At 41.3% G+C, this 20,459-nt stretch overlaps 1 protein-coding gene across 2 annotated transcripts; it reads left to right on the top strand.

Moving 5' to 3' along the window:
• Positions 1–269: 269 nt before the first annotated feature.
• On the top strand, positions 270–20,032 carry slc25a12 (solute carrier family 25 member 12). 2 transcript variants are annotated; one of them, XM_053636067.1, is made up of 18 exons: positions 270–315; positions 1,047–1,100; positions 5,320–5,465; positions 9,544–9,659; positions 10,682–10,821; positions 11,342–11,488; positions 12,066–12,204; positions 12,407–12,500; positions 12,676–12,760; positions 13,038–13,119; positions 13,243–13,401; positions 13,863–13,915; positions 14,804–14,884; positions 16,400–16,540; positions 16,685–16,823; positions 17,046–17,204; positions 17,621–17,711; positions 17,982–20,032. In XM_053636067.1, the coding sequence occupies exons 1-18, from the start codon at positions 304–306 to the stop codon at positions 18,175–18,177; spliced, it is 2,034 nt and encodes a 677-aa protein (XP_053492042.1). In that variant the 5' UTR covers positions 270–303; the 3' UTR covers positions 18,178–20,032. The 2 variants fall into 2 exon arrangements, with proteins under 2 accessions (XP_053492042.1, XP_053492043.1); XM_053636068.1 differs by lacking the exons at positions 270–315; positions 1,047–1,100 and adding an exon at positions 4,994–5,225.
• The last annotated feature ends 427 nt before the right edge of the window (positions 20,033–20,459 follow it).

Genomic DNA, 20,459 nt, shown 5'->3' with positions numbered 1-20,459 from the left:
CGAAATGACTCGGTAAATGATTCGTTCATTTTGGTGAACAAGATTCAAAGATCCGAGTCAGTAAAACGAGCCGGAGTAAACTTACCCAGGTACATCGCATAACCTGCGTTCAGTATCGAAAGTATCGATACTTCAGGATCGATCCGCACACCCCTAGCTTCAGTGTTATACGTGACCTCACTAGCATCGAGGCTTTTGATTGGTTCCTGGTCCAACAAGCGAGTTTTTTTTTCAGTGCTGGACGCGGAGCGCACTGCGCATGCGTCAATTTGCCAGTTCTGCCCGAGTGACGCCAGAAGCAGCATGGCGGCCAAGGTGACTCCGGCTTTACACACCCGCTTTATCTAGGGAAAAACCACCGCGCTTTTCGTGCAGGCTTGCAAGTTGTTTTAGAGAGTGTCTAGGTGGAGATTGAGAGTGTGAATGCACCTCTGCTGGTGTTTGGTTTAGGTTGTGCTAGCTAGTTAGCATGTTTTCTTTTTTGCTTTGCTACTCCGTTAGCTGTTAGCACAGTAACACGGAAAATACCTACAATGAGGTAACGGTGTAACTTCAGTGCTGCCAGGCTCTTTAAATGAAGTTTTATTTATTTATTGTTTCGCAGTAAACATGGAGCATATTCTTTTCTTTTATTATTTTTTAAAAAAATGTTACAGCAAACCTCTCGGTTAAACTCTCGTTGACTATTTTTAGTGGAAATAAATATTGGCACCACCACCACCAGTGCTGTTATTATGGTAGAAAGATATCTAGTGTGTGATTAGTTTTCTTTGCCATGTTAGATGTTAATCAAGTTACAGCTCCTTCACTATTCGGTTCAAGGTGCTTTATGAAGCTCATTCAGGTGCAGGAAGTGCCCTTGGTGTGTGTGTGTGTGTGTGTGTGTGTGTGTGTGTGTGTGTGTGTGTGTGTGTTACTCTTAGGATTCCTAGCTTGAAGGTTGAGTGCATGAGGCCTAAGAACTAAGGTGGTCACTGAGTCCTTAGTGAGTGTATATTGTTTGACACCAGTTACAGTCTGAGAGGAAATGTCTTTCCTTTTTTCAGGTGCAGTCAACCAAAAGGGCCGACCCCAACGAGCTCAAGCTCATCTTCCAAAAGGTAAGGCTCCACACGTCAACCCCGCGTCGCTATGGTTTCCGTTCGATGACGTACACGACGTATCGTCTCTTCCGAATCGAATTGAAAGCGAGAACCGATTCAGGACGTCTAAACGACTGCGACGAACACAAACGACAAACCGAGCGTCAGTTAACAACCTTGCACAGGATCAATGTTTCCATTTGTTAACTGTGAAAGCAAATATATCGGTGTAAAAAAAGAAAAAGGTCCAGAATCTTAAATAGTGTCGTGTTAGTGTTTAAAGTTGTAGCGATAATTAAAACACGCTCGTACGGACGACAGGGCTCGGCTGATTCTGAAACAGAGAGCGTGCAACATTGAAGTTCATGCCCTTAAACAGAGCACTCCTTAGATCAGTATAGACCGGTCTTCTTCGGACGGAGGTTGCTATGGCTACAGAAGCATCCGGGAGGTTTTTCCGCCTCGGTAGAGTCCAAATCCGAGTCATGATCAGCCTCTGAGCCGGTACGAGCCTCTGATCTGATTTGCTATAAACTAGCTGAGTGGGATTGGATTAGGACTAATTATTGCAGTGGTATCTTTTCTCTAACGCTTTAACGTAGCAGTCACAAACTTCGATACGTAGCCGCTGGTCTGATGTTAAGATTTTGCGCTGACGCTTTCAAATTGTAATTATATAATAGCAGACACGAACATTATTCATGTGATTTCGGATTAAAATGCTGCACCGCTGTGTTCCTGGCAGTCAGTTAGCAAACCTTTTATATCATGATACATGTTGCGTGTCTTAGAAGTATCGTGATATGATATTTTTTGACACAGCACTAGATCGGATAATGGAGTGGGTCTTAACGCTCGCTTTCACACAGCACAATAGAATGAACTCTGCTACAGTGCAAGGATTATTTATTTTTTTCATTTTTATTCAGTGTTAAAGGACAACGAATTTAACTGCAGGGGAAATTCCTACAGGAGCGGGCGGGAGTGGGATTATTACAAAAATAAATACATACGAAGTGATATTAAAGTGTTATTAAAGTTTCCTAAGCATAGTCTTGTGTTGTTGACTTTATCTAGTGTGAATTATATTTAGCTTGTTTTGTTTATTGCTTTTACTCGTTGTAGCACGGCATACCACTGTGCTATATGAGGCTTAGGAGTCCTGTTCTTTGACTATGCTCCGTTTTGAACTCGTGACCTTTTTCTCACAGGCACAGAAGTTTCACCACTGGCCACTATTTTTGCATTATACACCCCCTGATCTTTCACACACGGACATGCAAACACACACTTAGATACAGCATCAGGTATGTGGGTGTTCGTGTGTGTATATATATACACACAAACACACAACATAGAAGCCATAATTGTACTCCCTGTGCAGTGTTTGAAGGTTACAGTCCCAAGTCACACATGGAGTGCATTATGTTGTATGTGGAGTATAAAGATAAATCCCAGATGTGTCTCCTTATGAAACACTGTAGTGCCCTAGGCTGTGTAGTACACTACGTAGGGCGAAGAAGACCTTGTTAATAATGTTCTGTACATCCTATGAAGTGCACTAGATATTAACCGGAGAGCTGCTAAATATGAAGTGAAAGTTAGTACTCCCTACATTGTGTCTAACAGAGGTTGATGGATAGTTTTTAAAATTGATACTGACGCTCGGATTAAAATATTGCTGAGCTTTAATACAAAAATAAACAGTACTGACTGTACCATGAAAATGTCCTGTACTTCTTTTTAAATGAAATAAATATTCATATATTAACTATTAATAAATATTAACCCTCCTATTATGTTGGGGGTAAAAAAAAAAAAAAGTTGCATCCATTATGTTATGGGTCAAAATGACTTCCACAGTTTAGATACACACAAAAACAGCAAAGAAACCTTTATTACGGCTTGTCCTAGACAAGCGATAATAAGAAATATTTGCATATAATTTCATGACCCTAAATGAGGAAAGTCAAAAAAGTTTCAAAGAGAAAGAATTTAACCCGTGTTTCAGACATCTGAAATGTGGAAATGGGTCAAATTGACCCGTAACATGATAGGAGTGTTAAAGCAATTAAAAGATTATACATCCGAACCGAACCAAAAAGTAACACTCAAATGACAAAAAAATAGAGATGTCCAAAACTAATCAAAAAGCACTTCAAATAACACGGCAAAATTTGTCAAGTTGTGTAAGTTTTTATTTCGCCACTAGAGGGCGCTCTGTACTGTAGAATGGTAGTTATACTACATTTATGTAAGATGTTTATAGAGTGTAGAAGTTTAGGTTATACCCTAATATAGTGCATTTATGTGGGGAAATGAAAGCTAAATACTGATGAAGGATAAATAAAGTTCAATCCCAAAGCCTCTCTGACTGATACATGGGCTGTCTTAATAAAAAAAAAAATTAAAAAAAAATACCTTACATTTACCAGAGCATTACTTTCACAGTGCGATTATATTATTTTAATTCTTTGTATTATTTTCTAAACATGTTTAATTTCTTAATATTTTCTGCACATTTTTTATGAAATATTTTTATACTTTTTATTATCGTTGTCTTTCACTGCGCTGATTTGCTGCATTTTAATTATAATTTTAGTTGTATCATTATTTATTTATTTATATTTTTACTTTAAACTGTAAATTACTTTGAGATGAATTCTAAATAAATGATGTTAATGATTTTGTTTTTATTATTATTTTTTAATACAATTATTTAGTTTAATATAGAGTTGAATTCCAGGAAGTTCCTTGTTATCCCTCCAGTGCACTTGTAGGCGTTGTTTTGAAAGTTCAAAGCGTTGTACACTGTTCTTTTTTTTTTCTGGGTCAAAGTGAGTGCAAAAAAACAAAAAGGCAAAGCCAAGCCCAAAATGGCACAATAGTAGTCAGCTTTTTAATGATCTTAACAGCAAATCATTGCGCTACCATTTGCATGTTTACTTTTGCTGCAGTGAACTGGTAATGTTTCACGGCTTAAAATAGCAGATCAGTTTAAAAAAAAAAAAGTTTTCAACAAATAAACATTTCACCTGTTCAGCTGATTGAAATCCCAAGGGTTGCTTTAGGCAAATATATTTATATGTTGAAGAGGTTCAGCAGACAGAAGGGTTGGGAACTCGTGTTGCCTGTCCTTGTGGTGTTGTATGTTGTGATGGCGTTGTGTTATAAGTGTCTTTTGCCAGTGTGTGGCAGGAAAGACTCAAATACAAGGTGTCTTGGTTTCTGGGTGTAGGGGAAAGCTTTTTCAAAGTGTTAACCACGAACATGCCGGCGTTAACTTGTCTGAATGTTGCTCATTTAATGCGCGACTTCAAACAACGAATACATTGTCGGCGGTGGCGTCGTTGAGATTCAGTGAGCGAGTAAAACCTCTCTCAAGTCCTGAAGCGGAAATACTGAGGTTTCTGGTGTTTCAGAGGAAGAGTAGAAGACGAAGAATAACTGTAACGAATCCTTGATGAACTAGAAGTATCCGTGTTTATCTCAAGCATTATTTGATCGCTTCACCGTCACCATTTTTGCACACGCACTCTGAACACTCATTAAGAGGTCTTGTTTGGGTCAGACTTTTGAAGTAGGGGCATGCAAACTCTTGCACCCAACCGTAAATTAGTGCATAAACTCCAGCATTGTGGATGTGACGTGTGTGTGTGTGTGTGTGGAACCGAGTAGGGCCGAGGCAAGAAAGAACGTCAGTGAAGGCATTATATAATCAATAACACATGTATCTCCTGTCTGTGATGTCTGAGGAATTCAATAAAGTTGTGTATAAAAGGAGATTCAGCTGGTGGGAGGGTGGGGTGTGTGTGTGTGGAGCTGTGATTTCCATGCAACGCTTTTGCAGCACAATAGCAACAAGCAGCATAAAGGTCATGCCTTTTCTCTCAGCTCTTCTTTCACACACACACATATACATATGAGAGGATTTATTGGCTTCCTCTTTCTCACACTCTAAGCGCTCGAGCGTTTTAATCTGACAGCGGTGTTGTGTTAGGACTAGTTTTACTCCAGACTACAGCATGTTGTGTTGAGGCAGTGTTTTAGTCCGTACAGGGGCAGGACTCGTCTCAGGCTGTGGGTCATGAAGGCAGCAGCTTGAATAAATTCCTCATGAAGTGATTTGAATATAAAGAAAAGGCAGGTTATCTTTTTTTTTTCTCTCTCTCCTTTATTCCTATCGCTTTATTTAATAACACTTTATGCTTATATTGTTCGTGTGTGTGTGTGTCAGTATGCCAGCATTGTGGATAAGGATGGCGAGCGCTTTATGACCCCCAGCGACTTTGTGCAGAAGTATTTGGGCCTCCACACACAGATCCATCACAACCCCAAAACCGTGCAGCTGCTCGCCGGGGTGGCAGACACCACCAAGGACGGGTAAGACCAACACACCTCCATCTCAACTCTCTCATCCTGTCTGTGGTCTCACCTCCATCTCATCTCTCCTCTCATCCTGTTTGTGGTTCAATGCAATTCAGTTTTATTTGTATAGCGCTTTTTAACGTCCTCATCTGGGTAACAACGGATAGTTGTTTATGGTTTTTATATGAAGTCTGTTTGTTGAACCGGTTCACTGTTCAAAGGAAACCCGAGTGCAAAACTGCACATGGTAATTGTAGTCCCAGGGCCACAGTAGCAACCGTAGTCCCAGCAACCACAGCGAGAATGTCCATGTGGAATTGGAGTTGATGAGAGAACGGATCAGGCAGGTCCGGAGAGCAGAAAGGATCAGGATCACTGGCATCTCCATAAAATCATGTGTGGCTCGACAGAAGGGGAGGGGGAGGTAATGAGAGGGGGAGATTGTTAGGTAAGACTGTGCTTAGCGTAACAGAAAGTCTAGTCAGGGTAGGCTTGAGTAAACAAATACGTTTTAAGCCTGGACTTAAACACTGAGACTGTGTCTGAGTCCCGAACACTAATTGGAAGACTGTTCCATAACCATGGGGCTCTATAAGAGTATTCGAGGTACCGTCAAATAGCCTGCATCTTTTGATCTAAGTAGGCGTGGCGGATCATAGAAAACCAAAAGTTCGCTTAGATACTGTGGCGCGAGACCGTTTAGTGCTTTATAAGTCAATAATAGTATTTTATAATCAACGTGTGATTTCACTGGGAGCCAATGCAGTGTGGATAAGATCGGGGTGATGTGGTCGTATCTTCTGGTTCTAGTTAGGACTCTAGCAGCTGCATTCTGGACTAACTGGGGTTTGTTCATGCTCATACTGGAACATCCAGACAGTAAGGCATCACAATAATCCTACATATAGGTGACAAAAGCATGAACAAATTTTTCTGCATCGTGTAGTGATGTTATATTTCTCATCTTAGCAATATTTCTGAGATGAAAGAAGGCTATCCTAGTCATATTATCTACATGAGCATCAAATGAAAGACTGAAGTCAATAATCACTCTAAGGTCTTTTACTGCTGCACATGATGAAACAGAAAGACCATCCAGAGTTACTATGAGCTTACTTCTAGCTACATATGGTCCAAGTACTTCTGTCTTATAAGAATTAAGTAAGAGGAAATTAATAAGCATCCACCCTCTAATGTCCTTTACACAATCCTCAACTTTATTAAGCTGCTGTCTGTCCTCTGGCTTCGCTGAAACATACAGCTGTGTATCATCAGCATAACAGTGGAAGCTAATTCCATATTTACAAATAAGCTGACCCAGAGGTAGCATATATAAAGTAAAAAGCAGTGGGCCTAAAACAGAACCTTGTGGAACACCAAATTTAACCTCGGTATGCGTGGAGAAGTCGCCATTTACATCTACGAACCGATAACGATCGGTCAAATAAGACCCGAGCCAGGAGAGGGCTGTTCCCTTAATGCCAACAACATTTTCTAATCTATCAAGGAGAATAGTATGATCTATAGTATCAAAAGCCGCACTAAGGTCAAGTAACACAAGCAAGGAGACACAACCCTGATCAGAGGTCAGTAGTAGGTCATTTACTACTTTAACCAGCGCTGTCTCTGTGCTATGATGAGGTCTAAATCCTGACTGATGCATTTCATGAATGTTATTCCTATGTAAGTATGAGCATAGCTGCTGTGTTACAACCTTTTCTAATCTCTTGGAGATAAAGGGGAGATTTTATATAGGCCTATAGCTGGACAGTTGAGAGGGGTCACGGTCAGGTTTTTTAATCAGGGGTTTGATAACTGCTAGTTTAAATGATTTAGGTACATACCCAGTGCTAAGAGAAGAATTGATTATATTTAGAAGTGGTTCAATTACTCCAGGACAAATCTGTTTAAAGAAACATGTAGGTACAGGATCCTCTCTCTGGTCTCCACCTCCGTCTCATCTCTCCTCTCTTCCTGCTGAAATAATAGGTTATTATTGTGTAACAAATATTTTATATCGGCACATGATTATTAGTCATGTCACGGTGTGTGTGTGTGAGAGAGAGAGCGAGTGAGAGTGTGTGTGATTCCCCTTTTCTGCAGCTTCACGTTACACTGATTCTTGCAGGGCGTTGCAGCAACATGTAACATTGTCAAACTGTGCAAAAGTAATGTCTCTCTGAGCTCCTTCCTGCCTCCTCCAGCCCACTAAACTTTCTACGTTTACTTTCCCACATCTAAATGATACGTTGTACTGATCTCTCCTCGGTATCACGCACCCTCCTAAACCACGAATCTCCGTGTTAGAGCCCTAGATACAGAACAGAAGTTCCCACATTGAGAAGCATTCATTTTCATACAACAGTGACTGAACAATAATTAAATAGGCTAACCTAGCAAGCTAGTATATCTCTGGCTAATATTTGTGATTCTCTGAATGGACAGCACATGAGCAACCTTATTGACGGTCCTAGTCCTAACGTTTAAGAGCAGCGAAAAGGTTTGCACATGGAACGTCTCGCACTTCCTGATTTTGCCGCGTGACTGCACATTTCGAGTTCCGTCTGCTTTGCTTGGTAATACGTTTCAGCTGTGTTAACAGACAGCTGTTCATTTTAGCATCGAGAGTGTCTTCAGGGATATATATCACACACGTATGGTAGAAACGGTAGAGCTTAAACACCTGAAACACCCGACTTCCTTCTCACAAGCCACAGCTATATGAACCTGGAATGATTCAAACTGTAACAGGTGTCATAAACTCTCCTATATTAACCGACATCGTGGAAGCCCCGCCCTCTTCCCTGCATCTAAGATTAGTAATTTCTCACCTTGTGTCTATTTCCCAGTCAGGCAAGAGACAGCTCGGCTATCTTAACAAATAACCAGTACATGGTGATGAACTCTTCAAAGAAAGACGTTTAAATAGTGTTTTTCTGAACGTTTTGTCATACGTCTAAGCAGTATGGCTGGGCGGTACTTCGATATAATCTCAATATCTTGAGAAATGATTATGCGATACGCTTTTCGGAGATATCGTTGGTATGGTGATGCATTTTTTTATTATACGTTTTTTAAAACGGATTTCTTTAACTTAATCTTTTGTCTTTGTAAGCATTAAAGAAACGTAAAGGTTTTGTTGTTTATTTTACTCCTGTTAGCTAAATTCTATATGATGAGACACATCGTGTATAGTAGAAATGTCCTCAAGTGCAGCTATGACTTAAAACTCATTTTGATCAAGATGCCAGATAAAACCTAATAATCTTGAGATCACAAAATGGCTGCATGATGTCCCCCAAATCGCACGTGACTGCACGTGACCGCCCCGTGTAGTGCGTGCTATTGAGTGAACAGAATTAGCTAGCTTTCTAATTGCGTTTCAGTTTTTCCATGACGAACAGCTGCTTCCCAACAGCTGTAATTAATCATATAAGGCATCGTTGTGTTGAATATGTACAATAATGTACTTATGGATATTGAGGAGACGACTCGGGTAAGCAGAGTGTTTTAGGTAGAGACTAAATCTGTCCCTTTTAGACTAGTGATAGGGCTGGGAAATATGACGATATAATATAATATCGGTTGCTAGCTTATTGCGCAACACGCTTGTCTTATTGCGCAATACGCTTGATTGTTTACATACAATATTGCCAAAGCATGAATATAGATAATAAAGGAAAATAATAATAATAAAGTAAAATAAAATGATAATAGGAATAATAAAAAAAGTAAATAAAATATAAATGAAAATGGAAAAATAAAGTGACAAAATACGAGGTGCCCGTGTAGGACAAAAGTATAGAGGTTACAATAATTATGTACATTAATGCCATAAAATAAATTACAGTAAGGTGAACGAGAAATAAGCAAATAAGATGCATTTTGAGTGTGAAATGTAATCTCTCTCTCTTTCGCTCTCTCGTTCTCTCTCTTTCTGTCTTTCTCTCTCTCTTTCGTTCTCTCTTTTTTTTTTTCTAACCCTATTCTAGCAGTCAGCATCAAGTGCCATATATTATTTAATTTTCAATCTAGCTCATTTAAAGTCCCAATTTTAATGAATTTTTTTGTCTCTCTCTCTCTCAACACGAAGGCTGATTTCGTTCCAGGAGTTTCTGGCCTTTGAGTCTATCCTCTGTGTGCCAGATGCTCTTTTCATCGTGGCCTTCCAGCTGTTCGATAAAACCGGGACCGGAGACATCTCTTTCGGTAAGCGTGTACATTTTACGGCTCATGTCGCCAAGTACCAGCACAACGCCTGGCTCTGCTCGCTATTGGGCGTTTCTGTGATAAGTTATTTCTATAACGACACCCTGCCTATAACCACACTGCCAAAAACCCTGCCTTTTGGCAATCCGACATGCTGTTTCTATTTCTTCGAACTACTTGATGTTTATATAAAGCTTACAGTGATGCAGGATTTTCAGCCTTATATATGTAAATTATGCTGGGTAAGTTCTGTAGCTGATCAGGATCGTGTCTCTCAGACTTTACTGGTTTGTTGTATCGTGTGTTGTCTCGCTTCGACACCATGCTCGGTTTCCAGTCACGGGTTGCGTCACTATACTTGAGCAACTTGTGGTGTTCTTACACACACTGAACAGATCAGAAGGTACAGAGCTGATGTTTTTACTTTCATGCAGAAGGAAGCAGGTTGTTTTCGAACACCGTTTAATTTCACGTGGTCCGTCCCCCTCCTCACATTTCCAGTGCACGCAAAAGAATTCAGCCAACCACTAAACTCTAATCATTGATCATTTCACGTTAACGAATGGACAGTGCTTTCAGCAGAGAAATTAGGTTCCCGTTCCATCTGAACACTGTTATTTCTTTCTTCAAACAGAAAAATAGTTTTAAGGGTTTGTAAATGAATAGATTGTTTATCAGTGGGAGACTTGCACCAGGTGAATTTAGTAAAAATGTTGACTGTAAATCGTTAGTGGTCCTGTGTACAGCTCCGATATACAGCTGTGCTCCGAAATAACATTTATTTAAATTATCTAATACTGTTATGCTTTCTTACGCTCCATTTATTTCTCTCTCTCTCTCATTTTGTCTGTCTCTCACTTCCTTCTTTTCTGTCTCTCTCTTACTCTCCTCTCTCTCTCTCCATCTTTATCTCTGTCTCTCACTCTTTGTCTGTGTGTCTCTCTCCTTCTGTTTCTTCCTCTCTGTCTGTCTATCTTTGTCTCACTTCTCTTTTTTTTTTTTTCCCCTCCATCTGTCTGTAGAAAATGTGCGTGATATATTCAGCCAGACGACGGTGCATCACCACATCCCCTTCAACTGGGACTGTGAGTTCATCCGCCTTCACTTCGGCCACGACCGAACCAAACACCTCAGCTACCTGGAGTTCACCCAGTTCCTGCAGGTAGCACATGCACGCGCGCACACACACACACACACACACGCGCACACGCAGACACCCCGGAGAACTGCTCACCTGATCTAATCACTCCCATCAGGCAGTGTGACGCACCCGGTCATCACCTGGTCCATCGTGTCCTAAATCACATCCTACTGTCCTACATAACCTTTCATAATACCACAGCATAGTTTAGCATAGAAGCGTCTGTGACATTTCTCTCTCTCCTATTCTCTCTCTTTCTCTCTCTCTCTCTCTTTCTCGTGTTCTCTTTCCCTCTCTGTTGTTTTTGTCATCTGATCTTTTTGTCGGTTTGTCCCCCCCCCCGCATTCCTTTTTCTGTCTCTGTCCATCAGGTCTGTCTGTCTCTCTTTTTCTGTCACTCTCTCTTTCATTTTCTGTTGTTCTCTCTTTATTTTTCTGTCTCTGTCCCCCCCCTCGCTCTCTCTTCCTGTTACTCTTTTTGTTGTCAGTCTTCCTGATTCGTCTGGCGTTGTTATTTTTTGTCCCTTTGTTGTTGCTGTAGGAGCTGCAGTTGGAGCACGCCCGGCAGGCGTTTGCACAGAAGGACAAAGCCAAAACCGGGATGATCTCCGCTATTGACTTCAGTGACATCATGTCCACCATCAGACACCACATGCTGACCGGTTTTGTTGAGGAAAATCTGGTCTCAGTAAGTGTGTGTGTTTATATATGAATGTGTATTTTTAGGGCTGTTCTCTGTAATCCGGGTCAATCCATTGAAAGTCATCTTTACAAGAACCAAACACTAAAAAAAAAAAATCTACTCATTGTCATTACCCAGGAGACTTCCACAGTGCCTTTTTCTGCCTGTAGCGTTTTTTGTGCTTGTATGAAAAAAGTGGCCCAATTGAGACACACAGTTACCATAACAACGCTCTAACTAACTGGACTATCTTGCTCTTTAGATTAGATTTTTCTTTTTTTTTTTTTTAAATGTCACTTGTGTTCTTGTACAGTGATGTTCCTCTATGTTCGAACAACGTGTTCACGGTTGATCAAACTGCGTTACAAATTAATATTTTAAATGATGTTCTAAGAACCTGTATTTCCCTTAATATCATCATCCATCTCTGACTGAAATATCTCATAATCCTTAAAAACTAAATAAATAAATAAAGAATGAGTGTGTCTAAACTTTTGAGCGGTAGTGTATATACACGTATTTGTGTACATATTTTTGTTTTTTTAAAAGGTTTTTATTTCTGTGATTTGTTTGCCGTCTCCAGGCAGCCGGTAGCGGCACCTCTCACATGGTCAGCTTCTCCTACTTCAACGCCTTCAACTCGCTCCTCAACAACATGGAACTCATCCGCAAAATCTACAGCACGCTCGCCGGCAGCCGCAAAGACACGCTCGTGACTAAAGGTACAGCAGCGTGCTGGACGGCGTGTTCGCTGTGTCATAAACATGTCTTGTATATGAATAGTATTTGAGCCTTCGTCTTTTGTGAAATGATTTTAGGTGCTCTTTATTATTTTGTGTGTGGAGAATGATGTTGGGATTTTGGTGTGAACTAGCCTGAACATTCTTTGTCTGTCTCTCTCTCTCTGTCTCTGTCTCTCTCTAGAGGAGTTTGTCCATGCTGCAAACAAGTTTGGTCAGATCACTCCTATGGAGATCGATATTCTGTATCAGCTCTCTGGCCTGCACTCCCAAACTGGGTAATATAACTTTGTACATCTACAATAGATTTGGATAGTTTCTACATTTCTGGCTTAATTGACTTGTTTTATTATTTATTTATTTATTTATTGCCCCAAACCCAAGCAGAGACTGTTTGTGGGAACGGGACATAGATTTCTCATCATGTGCTGCACTTTTGTGTCCCCCCCCCAGGCGTCTGAACCTGGCTGATATTGAGCGGATAGCTCCTCTGGAGGAGGGCGCGTTGCCTTATCACCTAGCAGAGGCGCAGAAACAGGTGAGCTTACCGTGTGACCGGACAGTGCCGTTAAACCTCCTACTACATATCATAACTGTCTGTAAATGAGCTTCCCTGTAGTGTGTGTGTGTATAATGTGTATACACAGATGTTAGTATGCATTTGTTTGTATAATGTGTACTATAATAACATGATTATTGCTGCATTTTGGTCAGGACGCACTGTTTTTGTTGTGTTTTTGTTTTTTTTAATCTGGAGGAATATAGACAGACGTGTTAATCAGATCTGTCTCTGTTCACCTCTCTGTCTGTCTCAGATGCACGGCGATGTGTCTCGTCCCATCTGGCTCCAAGCTGCTGAGTCAGCGTATCGCTTCACCCTGGGCTCTTTAGCTGGAGGTGAAAGATTACACACACACACACACACGCCATTCAGCTCATATATTGTTTTTTGGTAATTTTTTTTTGTATCTTACACATGCTAATGTCAGATGAATAATATGAGCTTTTGCCTGCGTGTAGCGACGGGAGCGACAGCGGTGTACCCTATAGACCTGGTGAAGACGCGGATGCAGAACCAGCGCTCCACCGGCTCCTTTGTAGGAGAGCTCATGTACAAGAACAGCTTCGACTGCGCCAAGAAAGTCCTGCGTTACGAGGGCTTCTTCGGCTTCTACAGAGGTAACACGCTGTGTGTGTGTGTGTGTGTGTGTGTGAAAGCTCAATCCTAAAAAGTTCAGTACACACTGCACAGATCTGTAGTATGGACAGAACTCGACTTTTTTTTTCTCTCTTTCAGTGTGGCGTGTGCTGAAGTTCAGGTCTATCAGCCAGTCGATTTATATGAAATCACCACTTGCCCTCTCTCTACACGTCTTTAACCTGACGTTGTTCTTAGCATTAAATACCGGGTTTTAATTACATAGCGTGAAGGTGCGGCAACACCAGCTAAGATATCCAGCTGCCTGTAACGTTAGCTGCATTAGAGTCTCATAGCAGAAACATTATAGCTGGAATCACAGAGACCAGGAAGCTCTGGTATGTGAAAAATGCCCCTAGTTCAACTTTGTGAATGCGGAAAGAGTTGGTTAATCTGTGCTTGTCCTATTTTTTTTTATTGTGTGTGTGTCCATCCTCTTTAGGTCTTGTTCCTCAGCTCATTGGTGTGGCTCCAGAGAAAGCTATCAAACTCACTGTAAGTGCTTTTCCTGTTCATATAGAATCTTTAAACCTTCCTGTTTGTGTACAATCTTAGAAAAATAAAAATAAAGGATGAGTGTGTCTAAACTTTTGACCGGTAGTGTATATGAATTATTTCTATGTGATTAATGAATAGAAATCGCACACATTTTAGGTCAGTTGTCTTGTTTGGTCTTTGCTCGTTACAGTGGTCTTGTGACGTTAGTAAATCTGGGCTGAAATCAACAGAATTATGTCACAAATCCAAACTTCAAAAGATGTTAAAACTCCATTTCACAACAGAAAAGCTATATAAAAATCGCACCAGGTCAAATAAAGTAGACAAAGATGCAAATGGTATTCTGTGGAGTCTTCATGTCTGAGGTCGAGTACAATGGATTGCAGCTTAAGCGCTGAAATAGACTTTGCCAGTAGGGGGCACTGAAGCACCAGTTCAGGGACAGTACACACATTTCAGCAAATAAACAAAGCAGTCCGGAAAACGCAGGAATCGCTGTATTTGTAAAAGTATTAGGTAGATATTTTCTTGTGTGCTGCCGTTATAATGACTTCTCTGTTTCACTTGCTCTTGGAGGAAAAAGTGCACTAAATTGTGTACCGTTCCTTCTTGCTGGGGTTTTACCTTTTCAGTATGTGTCTTTTACCTTGAGAAGTGCATGTAGTATAGCTTTAAAGCTTTACTCTGAAAGGTTATGTACTTTAAAGGTACAGCATGTCCACATTTCCAGGTGACGGATGCATATGAGAGTTATAAAAGATAAGGGTATCATCCGAGTGACGAGGAGAAGTACAGTTTTAGTGTGTTTTTGTCCTGTGGTGTGTTTCCCAGTGATGAAACGAAATGAATAGACTGAGTTCGATTGTTTTTGTTTTTCTCTTTCAGATGAACGACTTTGTGAGGGATAAATTCTCCGAAAAAGACGGTTCGATCCCTCTGCCTGCTGAGATCCTGGCCGGTGGATGTGTAAGTATCAGGACGTGAGGGTGTGCAGATATACAGTGCGCTCAGTTATACGTTACACCTCAGTGTTTAGTCACAGGCGCATGAAAGTACCAGAGGGGTGGAGCTGGACCTGATCCAACTCCTTATCTGCAAGTCTAACCCACACGATGCGGCTCATCAGGAAACAACACACTTATCCAGGATGAAACACGACGAGTTGTCTCCACTCCCTGATCTTTTGGCTTGACTCCGCCCAGGAAGGTGGAGCTAGATCAGGTCCGACTCCATCCCTTGGACTTTTTTGTTCTGCACCAAGGTGTGGGTGGGTGTTCGGGCTCCTGAGACTCATCGGATCAGGATGGCTGTCTAGTAAGAGTTAAAATTTTGGACAGAATTTGAAAACAACTTATTTTTAAAGGCGGAGCAAACGAAGCCTGTTTTAGAGAGGACATTTTTATACAGGATAAGATTTACTGAAAGTGTCTGCGAAGTAACGTTGCTGGAGGACGCTGTAGTAATTATTGTCCGTTCACACCGGAGTTTCCATGTATCTTCAATACAAACTTTTGTCCTTTTTATAATAAGTGCTTGTTGTACGGCTTGTGCTTGATCCATTAGTAAGTCACATGACCATAAGTATATACAGGCTGTGTCTATGCCAGGAATTCAGTAACTTTTTTCTAAACTCCTGGAAGTGTTGTGTCTCTAACGCATCTTTTTTTAAAAGTCGAGTATTTTTCCGAATATTTTCTGCACCTGTGATTAAAATCCCAGAGATACTCAAGTAATAATTAATTAATTACTCCACTTCTGTAAATGTAAAACCATTAAGTCCATTCAGGGCCATGTTGAATATTTTCTTTACAGCTGTTCAGATGGGATGCGTAATATTGCTGGAGGACGTCTATAGTAATAACGATCGATTAGCTTAGAGGTGACCGACTAATCGGCCTCGAGGCAGCTGTGAACCGGCCTCTACAAAATGGCGCCATCCGAGGTGCTCGTGCTGTGTTGAGAGCTGTCCGTGGTGCTGAACTATCGGTGCACTGGTACACTTGTATGTGGCATCACATCATGGCAAGGCAAATGCTGGAACATCTGCACACATTTACACCTAAAATTGCAATTGAATATTAATTAATAACTAAAAGTGATGCGTTAGTATCTGTGCTTTTACATATCGCACAAACCATGACAGGAAGTTATTTCCCTTCCATTAGAAAATTACAAGGCAACATAATTTCATCGTTAACTTATACACTCGTATTTATTTACTCGTCACTGATAACGTTTTAGCCGATACGGATTCTATATATCGTGCTGTTTTGAGTTTGGTCTTACACAGCTTTTAAAGCGCTTTATATTTACTATATATGTCATATTCAGCCATAGAAACGGCTTTTCTTGCTTCGTTTCTGTTTACTTCGAGGATTCACTTAATGTTTAAAAAAAAATAAAAAAAATTATCTATAAATGGCATGACACGAAATAATGTTCGATATTTTATAACGACCCGTGTTCTCCCCACACCCATAGGCTGGTGCTTCTCAGGTGATTTTCACCAATCCCCTTGAGATCGTGAAGATCCGTCTCCAGGTCGCCGGTGAGATCACCACGGGCCCCCGAGTGAGCGCGCTCAGCGTGATGCGAGACCTCGGCTTCTTCGGGCTCTACAAGGTAACACGCAGCCTGCGTATCTCGATAGCATGATAGCATCCGAAGGGTCAAGAGTGCAAGGCCAAGTTTCAACACTCTTAAAACCTCCACTCTGATTTCAACGTCTAATTACTGATTTAAGTGCGTGCGTGTGTGTGTGTGTAGGGTGCAAAGGCTTGTTTCCTGCGTGATATTCCCTTTTCTGCGATCTACTTCCCTGTGTACGCTCACACTAAAACAGCGTTCGCTGATGAGGACGGAAGACTCGGCGCGCTGCAGCTGCTCACCGCCGGCGCCATCGCAGGTAAACACTCCACCTTTTTTTTACATCGTTATTTCATTCTTAAATTGTTAAAGTGCAGAATGCTACCGTGTAAAATGTTTGAGCGGGGGGAAAATAATGAATGTGTGTCTAAACTTTCGACCAGTAGTGTATATTAAACCGCAGCACTCTTGAATTCTCAAAGCCGATCGGACACGCCTCTAACGCCGTTTCCTGAATATTCTTGACTCTTCGGTTGAACAGGAGTCCCGGCTGCCTCGCTGGTCACCCCCGCTGACGTCATAAAAACGCGACTGCAGGTGGCGGCTCGTGCAGGTCAGACCACCTACAGCGGGGTTGTGGACTGCTTCCGCAAGATCATGAGAGAGGAGGGCTTCAGAGCTTTCTGGAAAGGAGCTGGAGGTAAAAAAAAAAATAATAATAACAATAATAATAAAAATGTCTGATCTAACTGTACAGCCCTGTTTATAGATACTTATTACTGATAATAAGTGGTAAAGAATTAAAACAGCACCTCAGTGTGATAAAATGGCTGCAGGTCAATTACTCTGAGTAAGAGCTGGAGATTTACAGTGACTGTACTTCTGTGATGTCCTTTTTCCATCCCTGTGTTTAGTTAAAAGCCCTGTATGAATTAAACGTTGTTCTAATTAGGCAAATCGAACAGTGTCATGAAGCCGCTTTAAAAATAGAAATCCGATTATAGATTCAGATTCGAGGAGTCTTTACGATTTGAGGTACAAATCTACAGTATCCACGTGAGAGTGCTCCACACCGAACACCTCAAACACTTGTTTATAATCTCTTCCTCCCGCTAGCTCGTGTTTTCCGCTCATCGCCTCAGTTCGCCGTGACCCTGGTTACCTACGAGCTCCTGCAGAGATGGTTCTATGTCGACTTCGGTGGACAGTAAGTACCAGTCTTACGAGTCCTCGTCATCTTGAGGATATTAAACATGCAAACGCATCATCAGTACTAAATCGCCTGGGATTTAGGTTTCACACGTTTTAAACTCCGTCCCACTGTTTTACAGGATAAACAATCACTAATGCTTAAGCATTCACATGTAATCGTTGTCACCGTTCTGTCACGTTCGTTGCGTATCCGAGGAGTTTCACGTATCTGGACTCTGTTAGCGGTGCGGAATATGACCTCTTGACCTTCCTTCTTTCTCCACAGCCGTCCGTCCGGTTCGGAGCCGACGCCGAAGTCCCGTATCTCCGAGCTCCCGCCGGTGAACGCCGAGCACGTCGGAGGATACCGGCTCGCCGCCGCTACGTTCGCTGGCGTCGAGAGCAAATTCGGACTCCACCTGCCCAAATTCAAATCGTCCGGCGTGGTCAGCATCCAGCCCGCTAAAGAGGCGGCTTCTTAAGCAGGCCCCGCCCACTCCGGTCCTGTCCTTCTGCGGCTGTGTGTGTGCGTGTCCATCATCCAGCCTGCTTTGCTCCTGTTTTTAGTTTCAGTCTGTTGTCGTCGTTGTCGTCGTCGTCGTCGTGTGGTGGAGGGAGACGGTGGGTTTTATTTACTGATAGATCATCAGTGCCTCCTCAGTTTCGACTGAATGTTTCAGTTAACACGTTATAATGAGCTGTGTGAGCCTTTTTTTTTTTTTTAATTATTTTTTTTTTTTTTTAATTAATCTGACTGTTTAAGCCAGGACGTTTTTCGCCGTAAGCGCAGCGCGAACTCTGGTAACTTGGGACGGTTGTGGTTGCCAGATCCTCTTCAATTCCTTACCGTATATATTTTATTGATAAAAATGACCGCTGCGTGTGTATGTAAATACTTCTACATTAGTTACTGATCGCTCTGAGATGATTTAGAGGCGTGCGGCAGCTTTTAAACCACCGTCCGATCTGGCAACCCTGTCGATCAGACGAACGCATTTTAAACGGAAGGTACGAAAGTAAACCTACCGAGCGTGAAATTGACGCGTCCTGTGAGAAATCAGCAACGTAGTTCTGTTCAAATAAAATCCCGTCTAAATTTAAAGACCGAAATAATTGCAATTTTTGACCTTAACACTACAACGCTTTTTCTCGCTCTGTTACATTCCATACCCGCTACCCTTACGTTAAATATACCTCCTCTTACTAAATACGAGACCAATAGAGGACCGAGTCAGCTGTTACAGATCGAATACTATTTTGGTGAAGATGTCGAAAAAGGGGTACGAGAGGACGTCTGTTCATTGTTTATTTTTTTTTTATTTGTTTCCAGGTAATAACGAGCACCTAATCTTCTCATTAAGTGAGTGATGCGTAAAAATAATCCCATCACTTTCTTTTAGAGCACAAATAAAAACGGACGCAGCAGTGGATCAGATCAGAAAATCTGATTCCAGTCCAATAATTCAGATTAATGGTTATACCACATCAACAAATTTAAAGAAGTATGGCTGTAATGTTCCCTTTAATCCGAAAGTAAACAATCGTCCAATATGTATTTAGCGTGTGAAGTTTGTTTAGCTTAAAGTCGAACAGAACGTGTGCATGTCCACCACGATGCCTGACGGGGGAAATCTGTGAACGGTTTTTTTTTTTTTTTTTGACAGAACACTCCTAAATTTACCTTAAAGAATCGAGGCACGTCGACAGGCAGCTATCATCTACACGCTCGCTCTGATGAGGTTTAATGCCATCGCCGTGCGTCGCTCCTCTTTACGGTCCTGTTCTCAATCACTTCACGACTTTAGCATTTCAGTACCACTTATTACAATCACGCACAAATAATTTAGTTTTATGATCGATTTTCTCCTCCTGTCCCACTTGACCTGAGTTTCCTGTGCTCGTGTGTGTTGCAGCTAATCCTCTCTCTCTCCATCATCATTATTATTATTATTATTATTATTATTATTTTGCTGGTGTTTAGGAAGCCCCTCCTCCTCCTTCTGTGTTATTAAAGCATGCTCTCTGTAGAGCCCTTCCTCCTCCTCCTCCTCCTCCCATAATGCTTTGCGTAGCTTGCACAGGCCCTGTACATAGTTGTACATCTCTTTTGCACAGAGGAGCACGGTGCAGTCGTCTTCATCTGGGCCTCACACTGACGCGTGTACAGAGGTTCCCCAGCTCCTCTCACTGATCAAAATCAGACAAGAGGCAAAAAAAAATGAATAAAATCAGTTATAAGATGGAATAATCGACCTGATGTTTAGGAGATAATTTAAATGCATTTCATTCTTGTATTGTATTTTATGGCAATAAATCATGTACGGTTAAAATTTTAAACCCGGACTGAGCTTTATTTCAATCCATCTTTTATTTTCAATCCATCCCAATTCATTTTTTTTTTATTCTGGTTAATCGAGAAAGATGAATAAACACTTACGAGCTGGTCATTTTTACTCAAATGTCCTCCTTTTCTTCTCGTATTGTTTCGAGTAGATACTTGAAACTTGTACATAGACAAATTGTTTGAACGTACAGAGTACACACACACACACACACGTGCATGACAGTGCTTCATAGAGTTTAAGTAGAAGCATCATAGAGTAAATGAGGAGTTTTACAATCTCTGGTCATCACTGGGGCAGTTGTAGGATTTTATTTATTTATTTGTTTATTTATTTTTCCTCACCATGAGGGGACACCAAAGTTAGCGGGTCTATACATTTCAGAATAAAACGATAAATATACAGCATGTGTCGAGATTTTT

Source organism: Ictalurus furcatus, chromosome 11 (genome assembly GCF_023375685.1).
Source record: "Ictalurus furcatus strain D&B chromosome 11, Billie_1.0, whole genome shotgun sequence".
Taxonomy (NCBI): domain Eukaryota; kingdom Metazoa; phylum Chordata; class Actinopteri; order Siluriformes; family Ictaluridae; genus Ictalurus; species Ictalurus furcatus.
This window is presented reverse-complemented; position numbering and strand designations above follow the sequence as displayed.